Raw genomic sequence first — 25,771 nt, 5'->3', positions numbered from 1 at the left:
CCGCATGTGGTTCGCGAGCCGCAGTTTGCCGACCACTGGGCTAGCCAAATACAATATATCTGGACATTTAAACAGCACCTACACATAAGACTCAGCACCTGTAAACAGTGTAGTCTATATGGATGGAGAAATTTAGGAGTTTCATCAAGGTTACCAAAGTTACGGCCAGAACTGGGTTCAAGGACAAACAAGTAATAACTAGATACTAAACTAATAACTAAATCAATTACTAAAAATTTTAAAATTTTCCATTATATCAAGAGATGTCACAAAAAACAATTATATTTTAGTTTGCTCTTTTCCTTATTATTAGCTCCCAGCACATCTTGGAGTAATTTTAAGAAAATCCTATCAAAAGTACACACCTTATTAAAGGTTAGAGTTACTTCGAACCCATTTCTAAGCTAAAATTCTAGTACTCTTCCTTAGTACCATAAAGTAATAAATTATCGCCAAGAAAATTTTAATTTTTTTCATATAATCTGCCAACAAAATATTTCTAAATTAGCCTGGCTGGTGTGACTCAGTGGTTAAGTGTCGACCCATGAATCAAGAGGTTACAGTTTCTCTCTCTTTGATGTTTCTAACTCTCTATCCCTCTCCCTTATTCTCTCTCTAAAATCAATAAAAACATATTTTTAAAATATATATATTTATAAATTAGAATCAGTTATGACAGAATTAAGCAGATTTACTTTATATTATCTGTGCAGAAAATAATTTTCTCTTCTAGTTTTTTTGTGCTAAATTTCAAATACCTATGCGCCAATACATATTTCTCGAGAGTTTCCATAATTACTGCAAAGACATTTTATTCTTGTTACTTAGACCTAGTAAACTTTTGCTAATGTATTATCATCTGAATCATGTATCAATTTATGTATTATAACAATTTATACATTTTTCTTTCTTTTTTATTTTTTGGGGTTTTTTTGTTGTTGTTAAACCTCACCCGAGGATATTTTTCCATTGATTTTTCGAGAGTGGAAGGGAGGGGGAGAGACAGAGAGAGAGAAACATTGATGTGAAAGAGACACATCGATTGGTTGCCTCCCACACGCCTTTGACTGGAATCAAACCTGGAAACCTTCGATTCCGGGGCCAACACTATCCACTGAGACCAACTAGGACTATATATTTTCCTACTTACCTATTTAATTAACACAAGAGATGAACACCTGAAAACTTACAAGAAACACTGTTATATTACTTTTGGGGATAATACAGAGAATACATCTTACCATCACTATGCTCTTCAATTTTTAGATAACAATTTCACTCCCAAATACTAATTCTAATGACTAAATTTAAAAAGTTGCACAAAAACTAAATAAGCCTATTTCACTAACAAATGCGAATTCAAAATGACTCCTGTGCCTACTCAAAACTGGCCTCCGATTCTAGTCAAGGGCCTGTACCTTGGTTGCAGGCTCCTCCCTAGCCTGGATCCTGGTCAGGGCACGTGCAGGAGGCAATTAATCGATGTGTTTTTCTCACATCGATGTTTCTCTCTGTATTTCCCTCTCTCTTCCACTCTCTCTAAAAATCAATGGAAAAATATCCTCAGGTGAAGATTTAAAAAAAAACAAAAAACTGACCCCATGTCCTAGGAGGAAGTATGACCAAAGGCTCATCTTTTAGTTTACCAAGACTGGAAAACCCAAGTTCAATTCTTCAGAAACATCGTTCATACCTGATAAAGAGTGAGCAATTACCGGGGGCATCACTGCGAGTGGCAGTTGTAAGGATAGAGGGGGAAAAAAAAAGATGCAAAGTATAATATGAGTATACTGTATAGAAAATCTACAACTTGAATCTAAATTACTGCTTCAAAATATTTTTTTCCTAATAGAATTAATTCATAAATATGCCCATTATAGTCTCACTAGTAACTAAAATGACACAAATCAAAATTAAATTACAGTGTTTCCTTGAACACCCTACCAATGATTTTAGATGCAAGACCTATTCCCAACACTCACTCATTCAATATCAAGTACCCACTAAGTGCATGGTATTGTTCTGGCAACCATTAAAGGACACAGTGAATTATTTCATACAAATACTCTTACCTTCAGCTGAAACCCAGTTTCATTCACAATCTCCTTCCAGTTACCTTCCTAAAAATTAAAGTTAATTTTAGAAATCATTGCAAAATAAAACATAAGGAACATTTCAAATTAGAGAAATACCTATTGTTCTGTTGTTCTTTAAGGGGAAATGGGGGAAAGGGTAAAAAATAATTATTTTCACTTCAAAATTAAACATTCAATCCAGATTCAAAAAAAATTACCAAAAGATGAACCCAAGATTTTACAATCTGGGCTTGAAAAAAACTAAAGACTAACTAACTCTGATATCATTAAGTGATACCAAAAAGCACTGTCTTCAGTATCTTTCAGTATAAATATGCTAGCCAAAAGAATAATGTAGCCCTGACTGGTTTGGTTCAGTGGATAGAACGTCGGCCTGTGGACTGAAGGGTCCCAGGTTCGATTCCTGTCAAGGGCATGTACCAATCAATAAAATATATTTAAAAAAAAAAAAGAATAATGTAACCAATAATTCTGAAATTCAAAATAAACAAAAATGCATACAGATCAACAAAGCTGCTCCAAAAATAACTTTAAGAATAAGCATTCTGCCCTGGCCGAGTAGTTCGGTTGGTTAGAGCATCATCCCAATACTCCAAAGTTTCAGGTTCAATTTCCAGTCAGTGCACATATAAGAATCAATCAATGACTGCATAGATGGGTGGAACAATAGGTCGATGTTTCTCTCTTTCTCCTCTGCCTTCCTCTCTCTCTCTCAAATCAATAAATAAAATTAAAACAAAAAAAAAAGAATAAGTATTCCAACCTTATTCTTATCAGGGTGATATAAATGTCTAATCACTATGTTGTCACCTCAAAGTAATAATACTTTATGTTAACGGTAATTTAAAAAGAAATTTTAAGCTAAAAAAAAAAAAGAACAAGCATTCACAATTTAAAAGTTAAAAATGCCAAGTCAAATGATTTTTTAAAAAAGACTAGATAAAAGAAAATTACCTGTGTTAAAAACAAATAGAAGATTTTGTCTCTACAAAGGATGGGATGTGAAGCAACTCTCAAGAGGAAGTTTTCTAAACCAATTCGTCGCCTTTCCACAAAATCTGGGTCCATGTTGTCAGCAGAGAGTTTATGCCAAACAAATTCTGCCTAGGTAAACAAAATAATCATGAAGAATAGTCTCAATGTTAAATACTTCTTAACGGTACTGCCATTTCACTTCTTACCCTTTTTTCTGGTAGAGGTGGCACAACAATATGTGGATAGTAAACTAAAAGGTAGTTTCTCAACAACTCAAATTCACTATACCGCCTCCACAGTGAATCTGTTAACACACTTGGACCATCAATATGTTCCACTGACCTGAAAAGAAATAGAATAAGACTGCTATTATTTTTTAAAAACACCAATACATGCATACATCATCCTTTAAATTTTATAACTCCATTTACTGAATGCTTATGAACCAGTTATTGAGTAAAGAAATTTTCATGTATTATTTTACTTAATCCTTACAACGAACCTGTGAAACAGGAATTATTGTCCCCATTTTACAGATGAGGGAGCAGCTGCACAGTATGTGCTCTTCATACAATCTTAACAATCTGTGGGTACAGCACTCAGATCCATCTGCTTCCAAAGCCCCTACTCCTAACCACTTCCCTTCTGTTACATCCTTCTGTTATAGAAAACCAATTGGACTCAAGAGAAATAATCATATTAGAACACTCTAAAAGCCCCAAGGTATTCAGTTAATGTATAATTGATTTTACAATATATGTAGCAAAATCTGGCTTAGCTGTTGTTTCATTAAATAAAAGTATGTGTAACTGCACTTCTGCCACAATGAGAGAGAACAACATTCATGCTATAGACCAAGACACTGTAAAAATATAGTCAGTCCTAACCAGTTGCTCAGTGGTTAGAGCATCGGCCCACAGGCTGAAGGGTCCCAAGTTCAATTCCGGTCAAGGACATGTACCTAGGTTGCAGGCTCGATCCCTGGCCCTGGTCAGGGCCTGTGGGGGAGGCAACCATCAATGTGTCTCTCTCAAATCGATGTTTTTCTCTCTCTGTCTCTCCCTCTCCCTTCCACTATCTCTAAAAATCAATGGGAAAATATCCTCCAATGAGGATTAACAAAACAATAAAATAAAAATAAGCATGGCCATTTTTTAAAAACTGATTCACAGTTATGAATAAACTGAATGTATCCAAGAAAATAATTTTTAATTAACTCTAAAAGGGTGGGATCTGACCGGTGTGGCTCAGTAGTTGAACATCGACCTATGAACCAGGCTTTCACGGTTTGATTCCTGGTCAGGGCACATGCCTGGGTTATGGGCTCAATCCCCAATGTGGGGAATGCAGGAGGCAGCCGATCAATGATTCTCTCTCATCATTGATATTTCTATCTCTCTCCCCATCTCCCTTCCTCTCTGAAATCAATAAAAATATATTTGAAAAATAATAATAAATAAATAAATGGGGGGGGAAGGAATATAAAAATTCATCTCTAGTTCTACCTTTAATATAAAAAGCTGCAGGTAATGCAGGTTTAATCCATATAAATGCTCAACTTATACCTGGGGGAAGTTAGGGTTAAATCATATAAAAGATAGCTGAAATTATTTTGACTACTTAAAATTTCTACTAGCATAATCACTGTTAGAAAGTATCAGTGTTCTAAACATTATCAGGCCGTAGCTGGGTTTGCTCAGTGGTTAGTGTTGGCCCACAGACTGAAGGGTCACAGGTTCAATTCCAGCCAAGGGCACATACCTAGGTTGCAGGCTTGATCCCCAGGCCTCTCTCTACACATCAATGTTTCTCTCTGTGTGTCTCTCCCTTCCACTCTCTCTAAAAATATCAATGGGCAGGTTGGTAGGGGGGCAATGGAGGGATAAGGACACATATGTAATATCTGAATCAATAAAGAAAAAATAAATAAATAGTCAAAAAAATCAATGGGAAAATCATCCTCGGGTGAGGATTAACAAAAAACAAACAAAAAAAATACATTATGAGGACCTTCCTATTTTATAATTATTTTCATGACAATAACATGCTCAGCATAAAAGATGTTTAGTGTTTTTATTACTTATAAATTATTTGCCACTGAGTTTATTCATTGCATATTAATAAAAAGGAAACAAATTATGAAATTCAAAATGCAGAAATGGCTCCCGTGGCAAAAATATAGGATCATTAAATCATAATTCACTTTAAAGAGCTGACCTAACTATTAGCTATGATTAATACTATTCCAATTCAGATTCTCAACTTCAGTTGAAAAAATATCTAGATTAATATCAAGTTTCAAATTATTCAAAATGATTACCAATAGACCCCACATCTTGCTAATAATTAGATAAATATAGCCTATAAGCAATACACATACAAGGCTGCTAGAAGAACTGCTAAGTGTTTTTTTAAAAAAAGACCACCTACAATGTGTCTCTCTCAAATTGATGTTTTTCTCTTTCTGTCTCTCCCCCCTTCCACTCTCTCTAAAAATAAATGGGAAAATAACCTGCAATGAGAATTAACAAAACAATAAAATAAAAGCATGGCCATTTTTAAAAAATCAATACATGGTTTTGAATAAACTAGATATATCCAAGAAAAAAATTTTAATTAACTCTAAACGGGCAGGGTCTAGTCACTGGAAATTGAATAAAAACATAGAAAACACTTTCATTGGACCACAAAACTACTCCCATTTATTCAATAGTTTAACATGTATTTAATAGCACATAATTAGTTTTACATGCAACATGTAATATAATACTCACAATAAAGCAGACAGTATCATTAGGCCCATTTTACAAATTACGGGAAGAATTAAGTAATAGCATATTGCCTCCCAAGCCACAGAGGCATTCTTACCTATTCTAAAAGAGGCATATTCTTATCTAATTCAAAAGGGTACATATTCAAAGAACAAGAAAACACAAAATGTCTGGAGAAATTAAAAACCAGTGACTTTAACCTTATTCAGTCTTAGCCTACTAAAGTGTAATTTATTTGCAACTGTTAAATGGGCTTCCTATTTGTATCCAAAGAGCCTTGACAGGTAAGCCATATGACAGGAATTCAAATTTTCCTTAATAAAAAGGCTTAATGATATTCATATTGTTTAAGACTATCTGCATAACACTGAATATGGAAAGAATACCAAATGATTAAATTAAGAAATTTGAGGGTTCTGTGGTTGTTGAAGGTAAGTTAACCTTAGAGGTACAGTAATTACATTCTACTCAAAACAGCAATTCTCAAAGTAGATATCTATATAAGGATAGGCAAGAATTTCTTAAAATAGGAAAAACACAAATCATAAAGAAAATTTGACTATCTTAAAATTTAAAGCCTTTGTACTTTAAAAGATAATCAAACAGTTGCAGCTCTGGTAAAAACAAAAAAAGCATACACACACACACACACACACACACACACACACACACACACACTGAGTGGCTAGATTATTATGATCTCTGAACGCATAATAATCTGGCCACTCAGTGTATATCCTATATAATAAAAGGCTAATATGCAAATTGTCCCCTCGACCAGGAGTTCGACCAGCAGGCAGGCAAGCCAACCGCCCATGTCCCCTCCCCCTGGCCAGGCTGGCTGGACCCCACCCATGCACGAATTCATGCACCGGGCCTCTAATATGTAATAGAGATCATAATAATCTGGTCACTCAGGGTGTGTGTGTGTGTGTGTGTGTGTGTGTGTGTGTGTATAAAAATTTCTGGATCCTATCCATAACCCTACAGCTTAACAAATTCTCCAACTGATTCCTATGTATTCTATTTGAGGACCACTGTTTTAAAATAAATTTACAATGAGGCCCTGGTCAGGTAGCTTAGTTGGTCAGAGTGTCATCCCCATACGCCAAGGTTGTGGTTTTGATCCCCAGTCAGGGAACATATAAGAATCAAGCAATGCATGTATAAAGGGGAACAACAAATCAGTATTTCTCTCTTTCTCTCTCTCTCTCTCTCAAATCAATCAATAAATCAAATTTATAATGAAATACAATCATGAAAGTCACTATAATCCTTTGCTTTTATGTACCACACAATTACAGATTATCCACTCTTAAACATGTATTCAGGGGGTGCAGCCGGAAAGGGGGCCGCCCCAACGCCCTTCACGCAATGCACGTTCGTGGGGAACCTGGCGCTAAACCATTCGTAGACGACCTGCTTCTGGGTCGGGGTTTCGTACGTAGCAGAGCAGCTCCCTCGCTGCGATCTATTGAAAGTCAGCCCTCGACACAAGAAAAAAAAAAAAAATGTATTCAGTGTCTAGCTATACTACGGAAGTATGGTCACTTCCAGTTTCAAATTATGATACTCTATTCATTTCAAAGTCAAGAGTAAACAACTATAAATTATGTCAGAGTACTCAAATCAAGATACTCTTCTAGCACCCAGCTGATGTGGCTCAGTGAGTGAGTGTCGACCTATGAACCAGGAGGTCACAGTTTGATTCCCGGTCAGGGCACATGCCCAGGTTGTGGACTCGATCCCCAGTAGATGATATGCAGGAAGCAGCCAATCAATGATTCTCTCTCATCATTGATGTTTTTATCTCTCACTCTCCCTCTCTGAAATCAATAAAAAAAGTTAATTTTTTTAAAAGATACTCTTCCAGCAATCTATCTATATATATAAAAGCCTAATATGCAAAGTATCCCCTCAGGAGTTCGACTGACGGGGAGTTCAATCACTCGCTATGATGTGTGCTGACCACCAGGGGGCAGTGCGGAACGAAAGAAGGCCCAGGCAGCAGCCGGCAGCCGCTAGGGACCCTATTTGGACCCTATCCATGCAGAATTTCGTGCACTGGGCCTCTAGTAAAAGTAATAAACAGCTAACTTCATTGCTTGATTGGTTAAAGAAAAGGGCACCTACTAAAAAGGTCCTTTTTAGTTTTAAATTTTAAAATGTACTTAAAAAGCTAGAGTTAACACTTACTCCTAAAGTATGATTTTCTTTAAGTGGTTAACTAAACAACAACACAGAGACCCTCTCATGGGGGAACATGTGGTTTGTTAGTTAGTTTTAAATCACTTTAAAAATGTCTGTGCCCTGACCAGCTTTGCTCAGTTGGTTAGGCATCATCCCGTGCCCCAAAGTTTGCTGGTTTGATTCCTGGTCAGGGCACATGCCCAGGTTGCTGGTTCAATCCCTGGTAGGGGGCAGCTGAACATATGCTTTCACATCAATGTTTTTCTCTCTCTCTCTCTCCTCCTTTCCTCTCTCTCTCTAAAAATCAATTAACTATTTTTTTAAAATCACCTTAAAAATCTGTTTTACATGTTACAAAATGATCTAATTTTTAAAAGACCCTACCTCTCTCTTTTCCTAAAATTCTTATTGTACACAAATTTCTCTTATTTTTGGAAGATTCTTTTTCCTTTTTTTTTTTTTTTTTTTTGGGGTGGAGAAAAGAAACTATACTTACAAAGAGGATTTTCAGAATTGTCTGCAGATTAAACAACTTTTACCAAGACTTTACATTTCATTTTATTTTTTTTTAAATATATGTTAATGATTTTTTTTTTCAGAGAGGGGAGAGGGAATAGACAGAAACATCGATGAGAGAGAAACATCGATCAGCTGCCTCCTGCAAGCCCCCTACTGGGGATGTGCCCACAACCAAGGTACATGCCCCTGACCGGAATCGATCCCAGGACCCTTCAGTCCGCAGGCCGACGCTCTATCCACTGAGCCAAACCGGTTAGGACTTACATTTCATTTTAGTAGAATCACAGATCTAGAGAAAGCCTTGAAAAGTTATAGGGTTCAGCCTTAAGATGAGTTTTGTGACTTTTGGTAAAGCATAAGAAAATGGGGAGTTTTGCCGAAACCGGTTTGGCTCAGTGGATAGAGCGTCGGTCTGCGGACTGAAGGGTCTCGGGTTCGATTCCGGTCAAGGGCATGTACATTGGTTGTGGGCACATCCCCGGTAGGGGGTGTGCAGGAGGCAGCTAGTCGATGTTTCTCTCTCATCGATGTTTCTAGCTCTCTATCCCTCTCCCTTCCTCTCTGTAAAAAATCAATAAAATATATTTAAAAAAAGAAAATGGGGAGTTTAAAACTTTATTCTTGCCCTAACCGGTTTGGCTCAGTGGATAGAGCATTGGCCTGCGGACTCAAGGGTCCCAGGTTCGATTCCGGTCAAGGGCATTTACCTTGGTTGCGGGTACATCCCCAGTATGGGTGTGCAGGAGGCAGCTGATTGATGTTTCTCTCTCATCGATGTTTCTAACTCTCTCTCTCTCCCTCTCCCTTCCTCTCTATAAAAAATCAGTAAAATATTTTTAAAAAAACAAAACTTTATTCTTAAAAATGTATTCACATTAAAACATGGTTATAAGTCTTTACCAACTAGGTCTGATAGTTTTATCATTTTCTTTTACTGGTTATCAAAAAGATCTCTCATATCTGTTTTGCTTCTTGTGGGTTTTCTTGCTTTTTTAAATAACTTTTTTTTTTCATTTATTTGTTTGTTTTGTTAATCCTCATCTGAGGATATTTTTCCATTGATTTTTAGAGAGAGTGGAAGGGAGGGGAAGAGACAGAGAGAAACATCAATGTGAGAGAGACACAAGGATTGGTTGCCTTTCCCACGCACCCTGACCAGGGCCAGGAATCGGGCCTGCAACCGAGGTACCTGCCCTTGACGGAATCCAACCCCCCTTCAGTTGGAGGACCAACACTCTATCCACTGAGCCAAACTGGCTAGGGCTCTCATGTCTATTTTAATTGAAAACATTTCTGCTCAGCCCTAACCAGTTTGGCTCAATGGATAGAGCGTCGGCCTGTGGACTGAAAGGTCCCAGGTTCGATTCCAGTCAAAGGCATGTACGTTGGTTGCGGGCACATCCCCAGTAGGGGGTGTGCAGGAGGCAGCTGATAGAGGTTTCTCATCAATGTTTCTAACTCTCTATCCTTCTCCCTTTCTCTCTGTAAAAAATCAATAAGATATATATTTTTTATTTTTATTTTTTTTAATGTATTTTATTGATTTTTTACAGAGAGGAAGAGAGAGGGATAGAGAGTTAGAAACATCAATGATAGAGAAACATCGATCAGCTGCCTCTTGCACACCCCCCACTGGGGATGTGCCCGCAACCAAGGTACATGCCCTTGACCGGAATCGAACCCGGGACCCCTGAGTCCGCAGGCCGACGCTCTATCCACTGAGCCAAACCGGTTTCGGCAAAATATATATTTTTTAAATTTCTGCTCAGTCTGCAGAAAGAAAAGAACTAGTCAGTATAGTCTTTTTTCATTTTTAATATATTTTTATTGATTTCAGAGAGGGAGAGGGAGAGATAGATAGAAACATCAATGATGAGAGAGAATCATTGATCAACTGCCTCCTGCACATCCCTCATTGGGGATTGAACCCATAACCCAGGCATGTGCAGTGACCTCCTGGTTCATAAGTTGACACTCAACCACTGAGCCATACTTGCTGGGCTACTCAGTATAGTCTTTATATAAACTGTTTATAACAGGCAAAATAGAGTCTTCCCTTGCCTTTCTCTAGATAAAGGCATCTAATTCCTTTAACTTTTCCTTATGATATAAAAGAACTTTCCTGCCCTAGCCTGTTTGACTCAGTGGATAGAGCCTCGGCCTGCGGACCGAAAGTTCCAGGGTTTGATTCTGGTCAAGGGCACGTACCTCAGTTGCAGGCTCCTCTCCGGCCCAGGCCCTGGTCAGAGTGCGTGCAGGAGGCAACCAATCGATGTGTTTCACTTACATTGATGTTTCTCTCTGTCTTTCCCACTCTCCCACTCTCTCTAAAAAAATCAATGGGAAAATATCCTTGGGTAAATAAATAAAAGAACTTTTCTGGTGAGTTTTTATCTCTTACTCCATGATTTACTTTGTCTTTTCCATTTTACCCAATGTCTAAAGCTTCAGTCTCAACGCTTTTTCTGTTAATTTATCTGAAACTCCCAACTCTCCTAAAATGACTCAGATTGTTTTCTCTTAGACTTTGTTAACATCTCCACCTACCTAAGTCCACTTAAAATACCCCTGAGAACCGTATACCTTTTCCCTAAATTGCACTGGGATTGTATCAAGACCTCCATGAAATCATGTCAAGTAATATCCCACATACCAAAAGTATTTCACTAGTTTTCCTGCTCCCCCAAAACAAGTATATTAGAATACAGTTACCAAAAAAAAGAATACAGTTACCAAGAATGCAAGAACCTACCTGTTTACCTGGTAAAAAGGTGAATACACAAAAACAATCCCTAAAAAGACAATGACCTGTAAACAATTCCATCATACAACAGAATTTACATCAATAGCTACCAAAGCCTTTCTATCTAAACCTAGGCCTAATTCTCATCACCCACCTTGTTTCAACGAGGTAAGCAGTATATGTTTCTTGCATGTTCATGGCATTTCTTCCAGTTCGCTTTTCTGCTTCTGAAACACTAATTTCTATCTTCTTCAACCAAAAATTATTTTCTGTCATCTGGACAAAAACAAATGGAAGAACAACAACAAAAAACCTTTTAAGATGGTATTGAAAAAAAACACACCAGCTATTATAATAAAACCCATTATTGGTACATATTTCAAACTAGTTTCTTGTATTTCTTAAGTTAATGACAGCAGCAAATGATATGTCTGCCTATCTCTACCCGTAGACTATAGTATATTAAATTTTTCCAGAAGCTATTTTAACAAGTATCATACATTTAAGTATTAAAACATCCTATATAATCCTATCCTATATAATAAGACTAACATGCAAATAGACCAAACGGTGGAACCACCAGTCACTATGATGTGCACTGACCACCAGGGGGGAGACGCTCAAGACAGGAGCTGCCCCCTGGTGGTCAATGTGCTCCCACTGGGGGAGCACCGCTCAGCCAGAAGCTGGGCTCACAACTGGCGAGCGCAGCAGCAGTGGCCAGAGCCTCTCCCACCTCCATGGCAATCAGACATCCCCCAAGGGCTCCGTGACTGTGAGAGGGCATAAGCTGGGCTGAGGGACAACTCCCGCCTGAGAGCACAAATTTTGTGCACCAGACCTCTAGTATAATAATAAAAGGCAAATATGCAAATCAACCGAACGGCAGAACCGGTCGCTATTACGTGCACTGACCACCAGGGGGCAGACGCTCAATGCAGGAGCTGCCCCCTGGTGGTCAGTGCACTCCCACAGGGGGAGTGCCACTCAGCCAGAAGCCGGGCTCACAGCTGGCGAGCCCAGCGGCAGTGGCGGGAGCCTCTCCTGCCTCCGCAGCAGCGCTAAGGATGTCCGACTGCTGGCTTAGGCCTGCACCCCATGGGGAGCAGGCCTAAGCCATCAGTCGGATATCCCCCAAGGGCTCCCAGACTGCGAGAGGGCGCAGGCCAGGCTGAGGGACACCCCCGCTCAAGTGCACAAATTTCGTGCACCAGGCCTCTAGTAGAAAGATAATAGGAGAAAGAACAATAAAATGTAGACATTTCATAGAAGTGACCAAGAATAAGTCTATATAGAAATGCATAAGAAAAAAATCTAAAATTGCATTGTACAAAGATGAATGATCCTCAATAGTGATACCTAATTTTTTATTTTATCAAACTCAAATCTCTCTCAAAAATAAAATACTATATACTGTATATGCCAAAAGGCAAGATTTTCAGCAGGCAATTTCACTTAAAAATTATAAAAGCAGGAGTTATCTTCAATCAACTTTAAATTTGCCTAACTGCCCTAGCCAGTTTCCCTCAGTGGATAGAGAATCAGCTTAAAGACTGAAGAGTCCTGGGTTCGATCTCGGTCAAGGGCACATATCTTGGTTGCAGGCTTGATCCCCAGCCCTCGCCATGGTTCTGATCGGGGCCCATGTGAGAGGCAACCAATTGATCGATGTGTCTCTCACACAGATGTTTCTCTGTCTCTCCCCCTCCTTCCCACTCTCTAAAAATCAATGAAAAAATATCCTCAGGTGAGGATTAACCAAAACAAAACATTCCTTTTAATGAAAAAAATGTATAAAATTATTAGAGGGCATAGCATGAAGTAATGGTTAAGTAGTCTCATGAATCAATACTTATGTATGAAAGTGTATGCTGATTATGTTGTAAAAATGTATTTTGTACTATGAGTCACCTTCAGAAATAGCTGAGCGCTGCTGAGGTAGAAAAATGAGAAAAACATTCTTGAGTATGATTTAAACACTTGCTGTTAAACTGATAAACTCTGTAACTATGCCTATACATTTTCTTTTCCTTTTTTATGTTATCCTCACCCACAAATAACCTCAAACCTACAGTTCTGGCCTACTCCACTCAGTTCTCTGCTGCCAGGTCAGTGAAGATGCTAACTGTGCACAGGAATTTTTTTAAGTACCAGTTGCTCAAGCTCTCTTTGCCCCCACCAGCACTCCCTGGCCTAGAGTGCTCTCCCTAAAAAAAAAAAAAAAAAAAAAAATCCCCCAGGCAGTGGCTCTCCTCTGGGCAAATACTGTTAACTACCAGCTCAATGGAATCTTCCAGCCTAAAAAAGAAGTATTCTTACTTCCATTCCCTTGTTATTCCTCTCTTCTGCCAGGACTAATTACTACTTTCTGGGAGGTTGGATCCCTCTCTTATATTTCCATTTTCTATATCTCTTTAAATAGTACTGACAATACTTTAAAAAAGAATGCATTCTTCCTTACATGGAAAAAGTAAAAAAGGAATAGAAAGGAGACTTCTAATTAAACCATGGAAAACAAGAGGATTGAACACTTACAGAAAGAAAAACAAGAATCTATAGAATATGAATTTACAGCAGAATTTGGAATCTTGATTAGTGATATTTAAAACCAGAAGAAACTTGTGAGTCTTAGGCAGTGCTTGTTTCCACTACCCTTAGGTGCAGAGAAATTCGCACAAATTACTCTCTGCCCAAAATTTGCAGAGTTAAAATTAAGGCTCATGAGGTGAGCTTTTTGCCATCCCTGCACACTTTCTGCATAAATATTTTTGTGGTAAAAGACTGCTTGATAAATCAATACACCATTTACACATTTCTTTTTGTTTTAAAATTTAAACTTAATCTTAACTAACTAAAAAGTTTAAAATATAGTATTGGAGCAATTTACAAAACTTTTTAACTTTTTTTACTTAATGAAGCTCCATGGCTTAATGGACAGACTAATTTCAAAGCCAGGAGACCTAGTCTCAAGTCCCAGCCATGCCACTGACTGACTACCTAGTGACCTTGGCCAAATCACTTATCTCTGAGCCTCTGCTTCGTCTTTATCTGCCTTTTGAGGGTAATCTTCAAAATTAAGTAAAGAGAGGAGCCTCACTGTGAATACACACACAAACAAATCTAACTTAACTTTCTGCCCAGACCACATTCCTACAAATAACAGTAGCAATGTACCGACAGCTATAGCAATACTTCTCAAGTGGGGAGGAACTAGAGTGGAAAAGGGGATGGAAAGAGGGAAAAGGAGTATATGACCCTATAAGGAGGGTTTGGGTAGTTCTGGGGGAGGAGGGAACAGTGTACAAAGTATATACAAATATATGTGTGTTTAAACTCCTGGTATTTCTGAAATATTTGTCCAAATGGCTTGCATCTCCAAATGAATTACTAAATTGGGGAGTTGTTTTAGGAAACCCTCTATGTTTGGTCACTTACAGATGGTCCCTTGGAACACTTATTTACAAACATTTTCCTAAAATGTCAAATAATACAATATAACTACAACCTCTACTGTATGATGGCATCTTTGGGTTTTCAAATATCTTGAACTGAACATATATAAGTTCTTTTGGTGATTTTTTTTTTATACGTAAGTTTTTAAATGAGATTTTTAGAATCACCTTTAAATTAACATAAATGGATTTTACACTATAGTTGCAACTTCATACTAGTTAAGTCTCTAAAAGCTTTTACACACACACAAAAAGAATCACCCAGCCCCAACTGGTTTGGCTCAGTGGATAGAGCATCGGCCTGGGGACTGAAGGGTCCCAGGTTTGATTCCGGTCAAGGGCTAACTACCCTACAATCCTGCAATTCCACTCATAAATTTACATTAGACTCTAGGACATTTAGACCAAGAGATATATACAAGGTGTCCCCAGAAAATGTATACACACATTGAATAATTATTAATTCCAATAGGTTAAATTTAAAAAGAAATATCAATTGAGCTGTCAGCTGTAAAGTGTGCATACATTTTTGGGGGGACACCTTATATATAGACTAGAGGCCCAGTGCATGAAGTTCGTGCATGGGGGGTGGGGGAGACCCTCAGCCCAGCCTTCACCCTCGCCAATCTGGGACCCCTCAGGGGATGTCCCAGGGATCGTGCCTAAACCGGCAGTGGACATCCCTCTCACAATCCTGGACCACTGGCTCCTAACCGCTGACCTGTCTGTCTGCCTGCCTGATCGCCCCTAACTGCCCCCCCCGCCGGCCATGTTGCCCACAACTGCCCCCTCCCTGCTGGCCTGGTCGTTCCTAACTGCCTCCCCTGCTGGCCTGGTCACCCCTTACTGCCCCCTTGCTGGCCTGGTCGCCCCCAACTGCCCCCCTCTGCCGACCTGGTCACCCCTAACTGCCCCCCCCGTGCCAGCCTAATTGCCCCCAACTGTGCCCCCTGCCGACCTGGTCGCCCCAACTGCACCCCCCTCCCGCTAGCCTGATCACCCCTCACTGCCTCTGCATGCCAGCCTGATCGCCCCTAACTGCCCCCCCCACCAGCCTAGTAGCCCCTAACTGCCCCCCACTGCCGGCCAGGTCACCCTCAACTGCCCCCTTCCTGCCAGCCTGGTCACTCCTAACTGTCCCCCCCCAACCAACCTGGTCACCCCTTACTGCCCCCCCTGCCGGCCTGGTCGCCCCTAACTGCCCCCCCACCAGCCTGGTCGCCTCTTACTGTGCCCCCCTGCCGGCCTGGTCGCCCCCAACTGCCCCCTCTGCCGGCCTGGTCACCCCATGCAGCCTGCTTGCTCAGTTGTTTGGTCATCCCTCACTAACCCTCCTGCCGGCCTGGTCGCCCCATGCAGCCTGCTTGTTCAGTCATTTGGTTGTCCCTCACTAACACCCCTGCCGGCCTGGTCATGTGCAGCCATCTTGTGAGGGTGTGCTGGTCAATTTGCATATTACCTCTTTATTATATAGGAGGCTAGGAAGAAGTTCATGGTAGTGGTAATTTTTTAGAAAGCAAGAATCTTATAACAACCCCAAGAAAAGAGAAATCAACTGGAGAGTATCTATGAAATGACATACTATAAAGCCATGAATATAAACAAGCTAAGTCATATTTTGGATGAATCCTAAAACCATAATATTGAGCAGAGAAAGAAAAATCATAGTAAAATTATTCCACTTATATAAATTTCAAAATCAAATGAAATTAAACAAAATATTGTTTAGGGATACATATGGTAAGGTTAAGAGAAGCAAGAGAACTGTTACTAGACAATTCAAAATACTGGTTACCTATGTGGTGTAAGGCGTGGACATAACCCAGAATATACAGGCTTCAAAGAACTGATCATTATTTTGTGGAAACCTTCTCTGCATTAATTGTACACCTCACCATAATTTTTTTTTAAGAGAGACAACAGAAAAACTAAGTCACATAGCTGCATAAAAAGCAAATTACATAAGCCCTGGCTGGGTGGCTCAGTTGGTTAGATCGTGTCCCCATATGCCAAGATTGCAGTCCAGGTCAGGACACATACAAGATCCAACCAATGAAGACATAAATAGTGGAACTGCCCTGGTCAGTATCCCCCAGTGGTTAGAGCACCAGCCCTCACACCGAAAGGTCTCATGTTGGATTCCCGAAAAGGGCACTTACCTGGGTTGCAGGTTTGCTCCCCACCCCCACCCCCACCCCTGTAGGGGGTGTGTGCCAAAGGCAACCAGTCAATATCTCTCTCTCACATGAATGTTTCTCTCTCTCTCTTTTTTTCTCTTCCTCCTCTTCCCTCCTCTCCCTCCCTTTCACTCTCTGAAAAGCAATGGAAAAAATATCCCCAGGTGAGAATTAAAATAAATAAATAAATCAGTGAGACAAATTGATCTCTCTCTCTTCCTATCTAAACTCAAATCAATAAATAAAAACTAAAGAAAAAAAAGCAATCATCTAAGAGTCCAATTAGGCACCACAGACGTGCACACACTTCTCGCTCACATTTCAGACGCTGACCTCTCCACAAATAATTCTATAACTTAGGGAAAAATTCTATGAAAACCTTAAAATTCACCCCAAAAGTCTTCATACTGCCCTATAAAACTCGACATTTCCCCAAGTAGGCAAAACCTTCAACTCCTGTGTTGCAGTTCCTGACTATCTGATCTCTGAACTTAAAAGTTAAGAGTCTTTCTGGTTACAGTCAGCAATTTTAACTTTTCTTTATCCGTCAGACGGCAGTTTCCTATTAGCACTAACACCAGGTTCCAGAAAGAAAGAAAAAAGAAGCAAAAGGGATGAGCAACACGCACACCGGGTCGGGTGGTCTGATACCCCAGACTGAGACGCGTCTTTGTAACCTGGTCTACCCACCCGTCACGCATTAGGAGTGAAAACCCTCCGGATCGAAAACAGTTACAAATGGTGAATGATGCGTTTTGGTTTTTTCCTCAAGCAAATGAAAATCACCAAGCAGATCGAGACTTCTATGACAAGTCTCCCCCGGGAAATACAGCACTGGTCCACGAATGAAAGGACTGCCAAAGGAGCTTAAAATGCTTTTTTTTTTTTAACTTGTACCTTTTCTTGACTCGAACACGTTCTTCAATTTCCTCATCGTGGCGACAAGCCACCCACCTTTACTGCCCCCGCCTGGCTCCTCGAGCCCCCCATTCCCTTCCTTCCCACGGCGCCTCCGTGAGGCCGTCTCCTCTGCACAACCCTCGCCAGACGGACAGAACCCTCGCGTTCCTCTCAGACCCAAACCTCCGGGCTCCCGGACCTCCGAGAGCCGCATCGGCTGCAGCCTGGCCCGTCCCGAGCCCGGACCCCCACGCCCGCGGAACCGCACCCACAGCAAGCCCGCGCTCCCCTCGCCGCCGCCCTCTCGACCTCCCCTGGGCGCCGCAGCACCCGGCGCCCCCCCTACCCGGGACCCCTTTTTCCACCGAGCCCTCCCCTCTCAGCACCTGGGGCCCAGCTTTTCCACCGCGTTTCCCGGTCACTATCCACCCGCCCCCGCCAGCCTAGCCCCGCCCGGCCCGCTAGGCCCCGACACAGGCCGGGCAGCCTCCGCCGCCCCTTCTCACCGTGCGGTCCCCGGGGCCCTCCTCATCCTGGGCCCCCTCCGCTTCCTCACCGACCGCCGCCTCCAGCCCAGCGTCGGGGTGGCCCAGAGGCTCGAGGGGCGCCGGCTGCAGTAGCCGCTCCAGGTCCGGGGCTGCCTGTTCCATGGCTGCAGCTTCGCGCGGCGGGTCCACTCTGCGCCTGCGCCGCCGCGCCCGGCACGCCCCGCCCCTCCGCTCGTGGCCACGCCTCCAGGCCCCGCCCCCTCGGCTCTGGGCGGCCACGCCCCGCCCCGATCTGCTTGCCGGGGCGGAGATCCGCAGGAGTTGGGGCTGGAGCTGATGTGGAAAGGCGCGCCTCCCAAGGAAGTGGTCAACTACTAAGCCGGGAGACCCAGAAAGCCAGGAAAACTGATGGAGGGAGAAAAATGGAGAAAGGCAAGGGGAAGGGAAAGATCAGAGTAGGTATTGGGCCCAATCAGGTTGGTGATCATGTCTACGGCCATACCACCCTGAACGCGCCGGATCTCGTCTGATCTCGGAAGCTAAGCAGGGTCCGGCCTGGTCAGTACTTGGATGGGAGGTTGGTGATCACCTAAAGAAAATTAAAAACTCACAAGAATCCGGAGCCCCTAATATTCTAACATTCTCCCTCTTGTCCTCTATCTTGCGTGCATTATTGGTTCCATTTTTTACCCTGGAAAGATCAGAGTGGTATAAATTATTGACTTTCAGCCCTGACCTGTTTGGCTCAGTGGATAGAGCATTGGCCTGTGAACTGAAGGGTCCCAGGTTCGATTCCGGTCAAAGGCATGTACCTTGGTTGCGGGCACATCCCCAGTAGGGGGTGTGCAGGAGGCAGCTGATGGATGTTTCTAACTCTCTATCCCTCTCCCTCTCTGTAAAAAAATCAATAAAGTATAAAATAAATAAATAAGTTACTGACATCCAGAAGGTTAAGTAACACAGTCAGCAAAAGGTAACACTTCCAAGTGTTTGAGAGAAGTGAAGTGCTTGGCTGAAGCAGTGCTTGACTTCTATTTTAAGTATTTCATGAAGCCCTGGAGATCTCTGATAATTTTCTACAAACACCTCGTTGAGTTTTGAAACCTGATTCCATGACAATCATTCACTATGGTAACCCGATGGAAAACACTCACTGGGTGTACCAGACTGGGGTACCTTGAGGTACCTTCTATGCAAAGTCTGGGTCATTTGACCCGAAACTGATCTTTCTGCCCAAATACTTTGTTTTTCAAGCTGTGACAATTCCCCCTCCTCCAGGGACGCTTTCTCCCATTCACCGTAAAAACTTAAGTTATCACATCTATGTGCTCATATCACTTTGTTGATAAATTGATTATGACCTTTGTCATATTATTTTAGTTATTTATGTATCTGTCTGCCCAAGTAGAATTTGGACTCCTTTAAGACAATGACATCCCTCCACCCCACCCCACCCCACCCCCACCCCCGCTAGTGTTGCTCAGTGGTTGAGCCTCAACCTATGAACCAGAAGGTCAGGGCTCAATTTGCGGTCAGGGCACATGCCCCGGTTCCAGGCCGATCCCCGGCCCCCAGTAGGGGGCGTGCAGGAGGCAGCCAATCAATGATTCTCTCTCATCATTGATGTTTCTATCTCTCTATCCCTCTCCCTTCCACTCTGAAATCAATAAAAATATATTAAAAAAAAAAAAAGACAAGGACCCTATCTTATTTTTTTCTCTTACCAAGCCTAGAACATTTACTCAATAAATGTTTAAAGGCATTTTACTAATTTATCAGGGACTATTCATGCTAGGCAAATTCTCAGGAAACACTTTTATTTTATTGTTAATTTATTTTACTTATTGACTTTAGAGAGAGAGAGAAAGAGAGAGAGAAATTTGTTGTTCCACCCATCTATGCACTCATTGGTTGTTTTTTGTGTGTGCCCTGACCTAGATCAAACTGCAGCCGAAACCTTGGCATATGGGGCTTAACAAAGCAGTCATGTGAGAGGAGGCCACAGTGCTATCTGTAGTTTTGTTTTGCTTTGCTTTGTTAAGAAAAAAAGACCCCGGGTCCGGGTGAGGCCGCGGGCCCCTGGATCCGGGTGAGCCTGGCCCCGGGTCCGGGTGAGGCCGCGGGCCCCTGGATCCGGGTGAGCCTGGCCCCGGGTCCGGGTGAGGCCGTGGGCCCCTGGATCCGGGTGAGCCTGGGTCCCGGGTCCGGGTGAGGCCGTGGGCCCCTGGATCCGGGTGAGCCTGGGTCCCGGGTCCGGGTGAGGCCGTGGGCCCCTGGATCCGGGTGAGCCTGGGTCCCGGGTCCGGGTGAGGCCGTGGGCCCCTGGATCCGGGTGAGCCTGGGTCCCGGGTCCGGGTGAGGCCGTGGGCCCCTGGATCCGGGTGAGCCTGGCCCCGGGTCCGGGTGAGGCCGTGGGCCCCTGGATCCGGGTGAAGCAGTGCCCCTGGGTCCGGCCGAGACCAAACCAGAGGGAGTCGGACCTGCATTACCACCATTTGTCCACCATCCAGAGCTGAGGGGTCAGTGCCGACATGTATTCATAAGGAACTGGTGGACATTGATATTGGGTCTCAAAAGAACTGTTGGTCCAGAAAGAAACTCACTACAGACTGATTCATTTGCCTGTCAGCATAACTATTATTGCTCGTCGCACATTCAATTCTTATAAGTATATCTCTAGGGACACATGATTTCGCTCATCTAGGGGAAATGATGAACAACATAGACTGATGAACAAGAACAGAACCAGAAACAAGGAGGCATCGATCGGACTATCGGGCCTCAGAGGGAGGATAGGGGAGGGTGAGGGAAGGGGGGAGAGTTCAACCAAAGGTCTTGTGTGCATGCATATGAGCCTAACCAATGCTTAAGTTCAACAGAGGGTTGGGGCATCCAAGGGGAGGGGTGTGGGATGGGAATGGGGGGATGAGGACAAATATGTGACACCTTAATCAATAAAGAAATTTAAAAAAATAAAATAAAATAAATAAAATAAATAAACACCCTAAAAAAAAAAAGAAAGAAAGAAAGAAAAAAGTAAAACAAAATAGGGGCACTGTTTTCCCTTCATTTACACCTCTTCATGACTGTCTTTGATATCCATTTTAAGTTGTCAGCTGTATATAACTTTGTCCCTATATCTTCTTAAGAGATGGCCTTGAAGAAACAAAATCTGAAAAATCAAAAGGGTGCTTGAAGAGTCTAAAATCAGGGCAAATAGGGTCACATGATCATTTTCTCCTATAATGTATAATATATGTTTCTTGTGGTAAAATTAGAAAACAGTTATGAGTAAAAATAAAATAAAAGCTATCTATACTCCCACACCCAAAGAGAAGCACTGTTCACATTTAACATATGTCCCTTCTGCTATTATACTATATATATAATAAAAATGGAATCACACTATAGTGCTATTTTATAATTTAGTCACTTATTACAGCAAGAACACTGTTCCATGTGGTTAAATATATTTTTACAATCTCTTCTTAAAGGCTACATAGTGTTCTACTGCAAAAAACAATACTATAATTTAGTTAATCTTATAATCTTCTGTAGTTACTTTTATAAACAACACTGCAGTGACCACCCTTCTATATAATATCTTTGTGTATCTAAACAGTTCAAGTCTTAAGCTAAATAGGAATTGGAAGATTTAAGGAAATTTTCACTTTGATATCCATCTGACCGTCCGACCATCCGGTACATATGACGTGCACTGGCAATCCTATATAATAAAAGCCTAATGTGCTAAGTGTCCAACCCATTTGACCAGTCACTATGATGCACACTGACCATCAGGGGGCAGACGCTCCAACTGGTAGGTTAGCTTGCTACTGGGGTCCAGCCTATTGGGACTGGGCGAGACGGGCTGGACACACCCTGGAGCCCTCCCGTGGTCCCTCCCCAGCCCCAATCATGCACCGGTGGGGTCCCTCGGCCTGGCCTGCGCCCTCTTGCAATCCGGGACCCCTTGGGAGATATCGGAGAGCTGGTTTCGACCCAATCCCCACAAGTCAGGCCAAGGGACCCCATTGGTGCACGAATCCATGCACCAGGCCTCTAGTTTAAAAATAAACATTGACTCGCACATGCGCGATACATATAAAGCTCTCGCTGACGCCAATCACACACGTGTGTTTCAATCTATCATTGTCAATCGTGAATTTGGTTGTTTTTGTTGACATTATGAAGCTGAAAGAAAGCGGCGTCATAGACAGAATATGTCTGAAGACCAACTTATTGGCACAATGTACCTCTGTTGTTATTTTATTTATGAATCAATTTATATATTATTTTCATATACATTTTACTAATTTTCTTTCATCTCTGACACTTCTATTATAGAGAAAGGGCTAATAGAGATATTAAAAATTTTCTTCTAGTTAATTTCCTTTCAATGTACACGAAGCCGTGCACCGGGCCACTAGTTGTAAAATAATATAACTGGTTTATTGCAAAATAATATAATTCTCAAAATTGATATTTGTATCCACCTGATAATGTCTTACCATTGGGGCTGCCTACAAGCTAATACATTCTTTTTGAGAAAGAGACAGTAACTAGTGTTTATCTAAGAAGCCTGAGTTTGGGAGAAGAGGTGATATTTTGAAATTTTTAATGGGGCCATCTTTGGGATGCCCCACCCTGTGTTTTATACGTACTTGTCACTTTATCTAAATCTTCATGACATGCCCCTGCAAGACAGGCATTATTTTTCCCTTTTCAGAGGAAGAAGCAGCTTAGGGTAATATTTGACAAGGTTACACAGTCAGCAAATAAGAACAAGACCTTAAATTTAAACCCAGATTTATAGGATACTCAGAATCTAAGCTCTTGGTCTGTGCTTCTCTGCATGGAGGAGGGGGGAAAAAGAGATTCTTCTGGAAAAAAAGAGGCAAATGATTGATGGGAATCAAGGGTTGGTTTCTCACCTGAAAACCCAGAGAGAGAAGCACATTTCCTTAGAATACGAAGGCAAAGTCACTCCAGTCTGGCTACAGCCTGGGAACACCCAAGGCTAATTCCATGGAGATTCCAGGTACAAGTGCTCCCCATTCTTCTGATTCAGACAGGGAAGGATACCCATGCCCCAGCCTCTCTCTGGGGTAGGGATTGACGTTACCTGCTCTGGAATAAATGGGAAAAGTCTCAGGAGCAAGGATGACTAGCCAGGCTGGCTCTAAGGATGAGTCACGTTCTGTGGGGAAACACTCCCCACCTCATCCAGCCAGAGGAACTTCAGTCTCATATCTGAATAGCACGATTTAGATTTCTTTTCTATATATATAATATATTTTTATTGATTTCAGAGAGGAAGGGAGAGGGAGAGATAGAAACATCAATGATGAAAGAGAATCATTGATTGGCTGCCTCTTGCATGCCTCCCACTGGGGATCGAGCCCCCAACCCGGGCATATGCCCTGACTGGGAATCGAATCATGACCTCCTGGTTCATAGGTTGACACTCAACCGCTGAGCCACGCTGGCCGAACCAGCTTTCCATTTTGTCATTAATTTAACAAATAACTGAACTCCTGGGCTAGCCTAGGAGCACCATGAAACCCCTGTTCTCTGCTCCTCACCATTCTGGTTCTGTTCTCCCCTCCCCAGGATTCTCCTCCTGCTGTCTGCCTGGCCCCCCAGGCTCTGTGAAGTCATGTTCTCCTTCTGTGTGTGCCCTCTATTGCACCCTCCAATTACAAACGAAGAATTCAAATCCTTCTTTTGCTACCTCAAGGTAAATTAACTCAGCCACTCAGACCCTGAAACTCCCAGGACTTTGAATCTTGGGTCAGAGGGGATGCCAGTGATTGGAGCCATCATTGGGCCAATGGTGGTGCTAGGGCCAGATGTTTCCAAGTCATGAATTTCCTGTGGGTTCTATGCCAAGTCTCCATAGCTACCTTGATTCTGTGACTTTCTACTCCCCAGTAATCAGATCCTTAATTTCAGGGGCTCCTGATATTCCTTCAGGATTTTCTCTACTGATTGGCTTCATATGACTAGAGTTGGTTCTGTTCTATGCAGCACAGAGCTGCATCTGAAGCTCCCATCTATTCAACTAAACATGCAACAAATATTAAGCACCTGTCCTATCTCAGGCAGTCTCATTGTCTGCCAAAGTGGTTATCCAAACTGATTCATGGCTGTATGCCCTGGAGAAGTCTGAACCATAGAAGTCCAAAATCAGCAGAACCATACGCTAAACCCCTATCGCTTGAGAAACTTCCCCAAAGTCCTACCAGCAAGTCAGCAACTGGAATCTGCAGGAGCTAAAAATCATGAAAGCCACCACAGGAGAGAAATATGTCCCCCCCGCCCAGATGACTTAAATATACTTTGATAGAGGTCTTCTGGAACAAATAGTTTTTTTTTTACTCTACAACTAGGAAACAAACCAGATAGGTTGGGAGGAAGCACTTGGCCCGGGTATTTTGGGACAAGTGAGTCTGTGGCACTTCTCAAATAATATCGGACATATGAGTAATAGCTTACCTGTAAGGTTACTTTGCAAACAATGCCTGGCAATTGAGTTTCTAGAAATGGAGAATTTTCTTTAATATTCATAAGCTGTCGGACTACCTGATCTTTGTTTGAAAACTAGGACCGTCTAAAAGTTACTGAGGATTTATTACATAATTCTGATTGGGGGGGAGTTGAGAGTTTGGGGTCTGGATTGGTGGTAATGTGTGTTTTTTTGTTTTGTTGTTTTACTTTCTTCTCCAAAATTATATTATATCCGTTTGGGTGTTTCATTTTGGGAGTTTTTTTTTTAGGAGTTCAAAGTCAGGTCATACTATTCTTCTCCTCTCCCTACCCCAAACAAATATGTAGAGAATGCTCTGAGAGGAATAAAATAGATCCCAATTTGGGGAAACACTATAGGTTAGAGCAGTGGTCGGCAAACTGCGGCTCGCGAGCCACATGCAGCTCTTTGGCCCCTTGAGTGTGGCTCCTCCACAAAATACCACGGCCTGGGCGAGTCTATTTTGAAGAAGTGGTGTTAGAAGAAGTTTAAGTTTAAAAAATTTGGCTCTCAAAAGAAATTTCAATCGTTGTACCGTTGATATTTGGCTCTGTTGACTAATGAGTTTGCCGACCACTGGGTTAGAGTGTTGCTGCCAGAACAAAATCACATTCACATGTCTGTTTATGCTGAATGAAATTAGTAGCAGATCTAGGCACGTCACATATCTTCACTGTTTTAAGGGTCCTCAGGATTTGTTTCCATCAGGTATGGTAAGGCACAGTCACGGAAATGGCTGTCATGAAGGAAGAAGATCCCTAGAAGCAGGAGGCACAGAGTGCCATGAGTGGGGACCACACACGGAGGCAGAGTGAAAGGGGGACCATGGGCACAAGCCTTCAGTGTGGTTTCAGTGGGAAGACTGGGTGAGGCAGGGAAAACAGATTTAAGATTGGTTAGTTTGAATAATCTCAGCAAGCTCTGCTGTATG

At 42.0% G+C, this 25,771-nt stretch overlaps 1 protein-coding gene across 1 annotated transcript in view; it reads right to left on the bottom strand.

Annotated features, from left to right (window-relative positions):
• SNX4 (sorting nexin 4) overlaps positions 1-18,495 on the bottom strand; it is a 62,577-nt gene extending 44,082 nt beyond the window's left edge. Inside the window, exons 1-5 of the mRNA XM_079764866.1 lie at positions 18,330-18,495; positions 11,449-11,570; positions 3,278-3,413; positions 3,051-3,200; positions 2,073-2,120 (exon numbers count right to left, since the gene is read on the bottom strand). Of these exons, the coding sequence (XP_079620992.1) occupies positions 2,073-2,120; positions 3,051-3,200; positions 3,278-3,413; positions 11,449-11,570; positions 18,330-18,473 (600 nt within the window). The 5' untranslated portion in view covers positions 18,474-18,495. The remainder of the gene's footprint in view (positions 1-2,072; positions 2,121-3,050; positions 3,201-3,277; positions 3,414-11,448; positions 11,571-18,329) is intronic.
• Positions 18,496-25,771: the final 7,276 nt, after the last annotated feature.

The sequence above is a fragment of the Cnephaeus nilssonii genome (assembly GCF_951640355.1).
Source record: "Cnephaeus nilssonii genome assembly, chromosome: 3".
Taxonomy (NCBI): domain Eukaryota; kingdom Metazoa; phylum Chordata; class Mammalia; order Chiroptera; family Vespertilionidae; genus Cnephaeus; species Cnephaeus nilssonii.
This window is presented reverse-complemented; position numbering and strand designations above follow the sequence as displayed.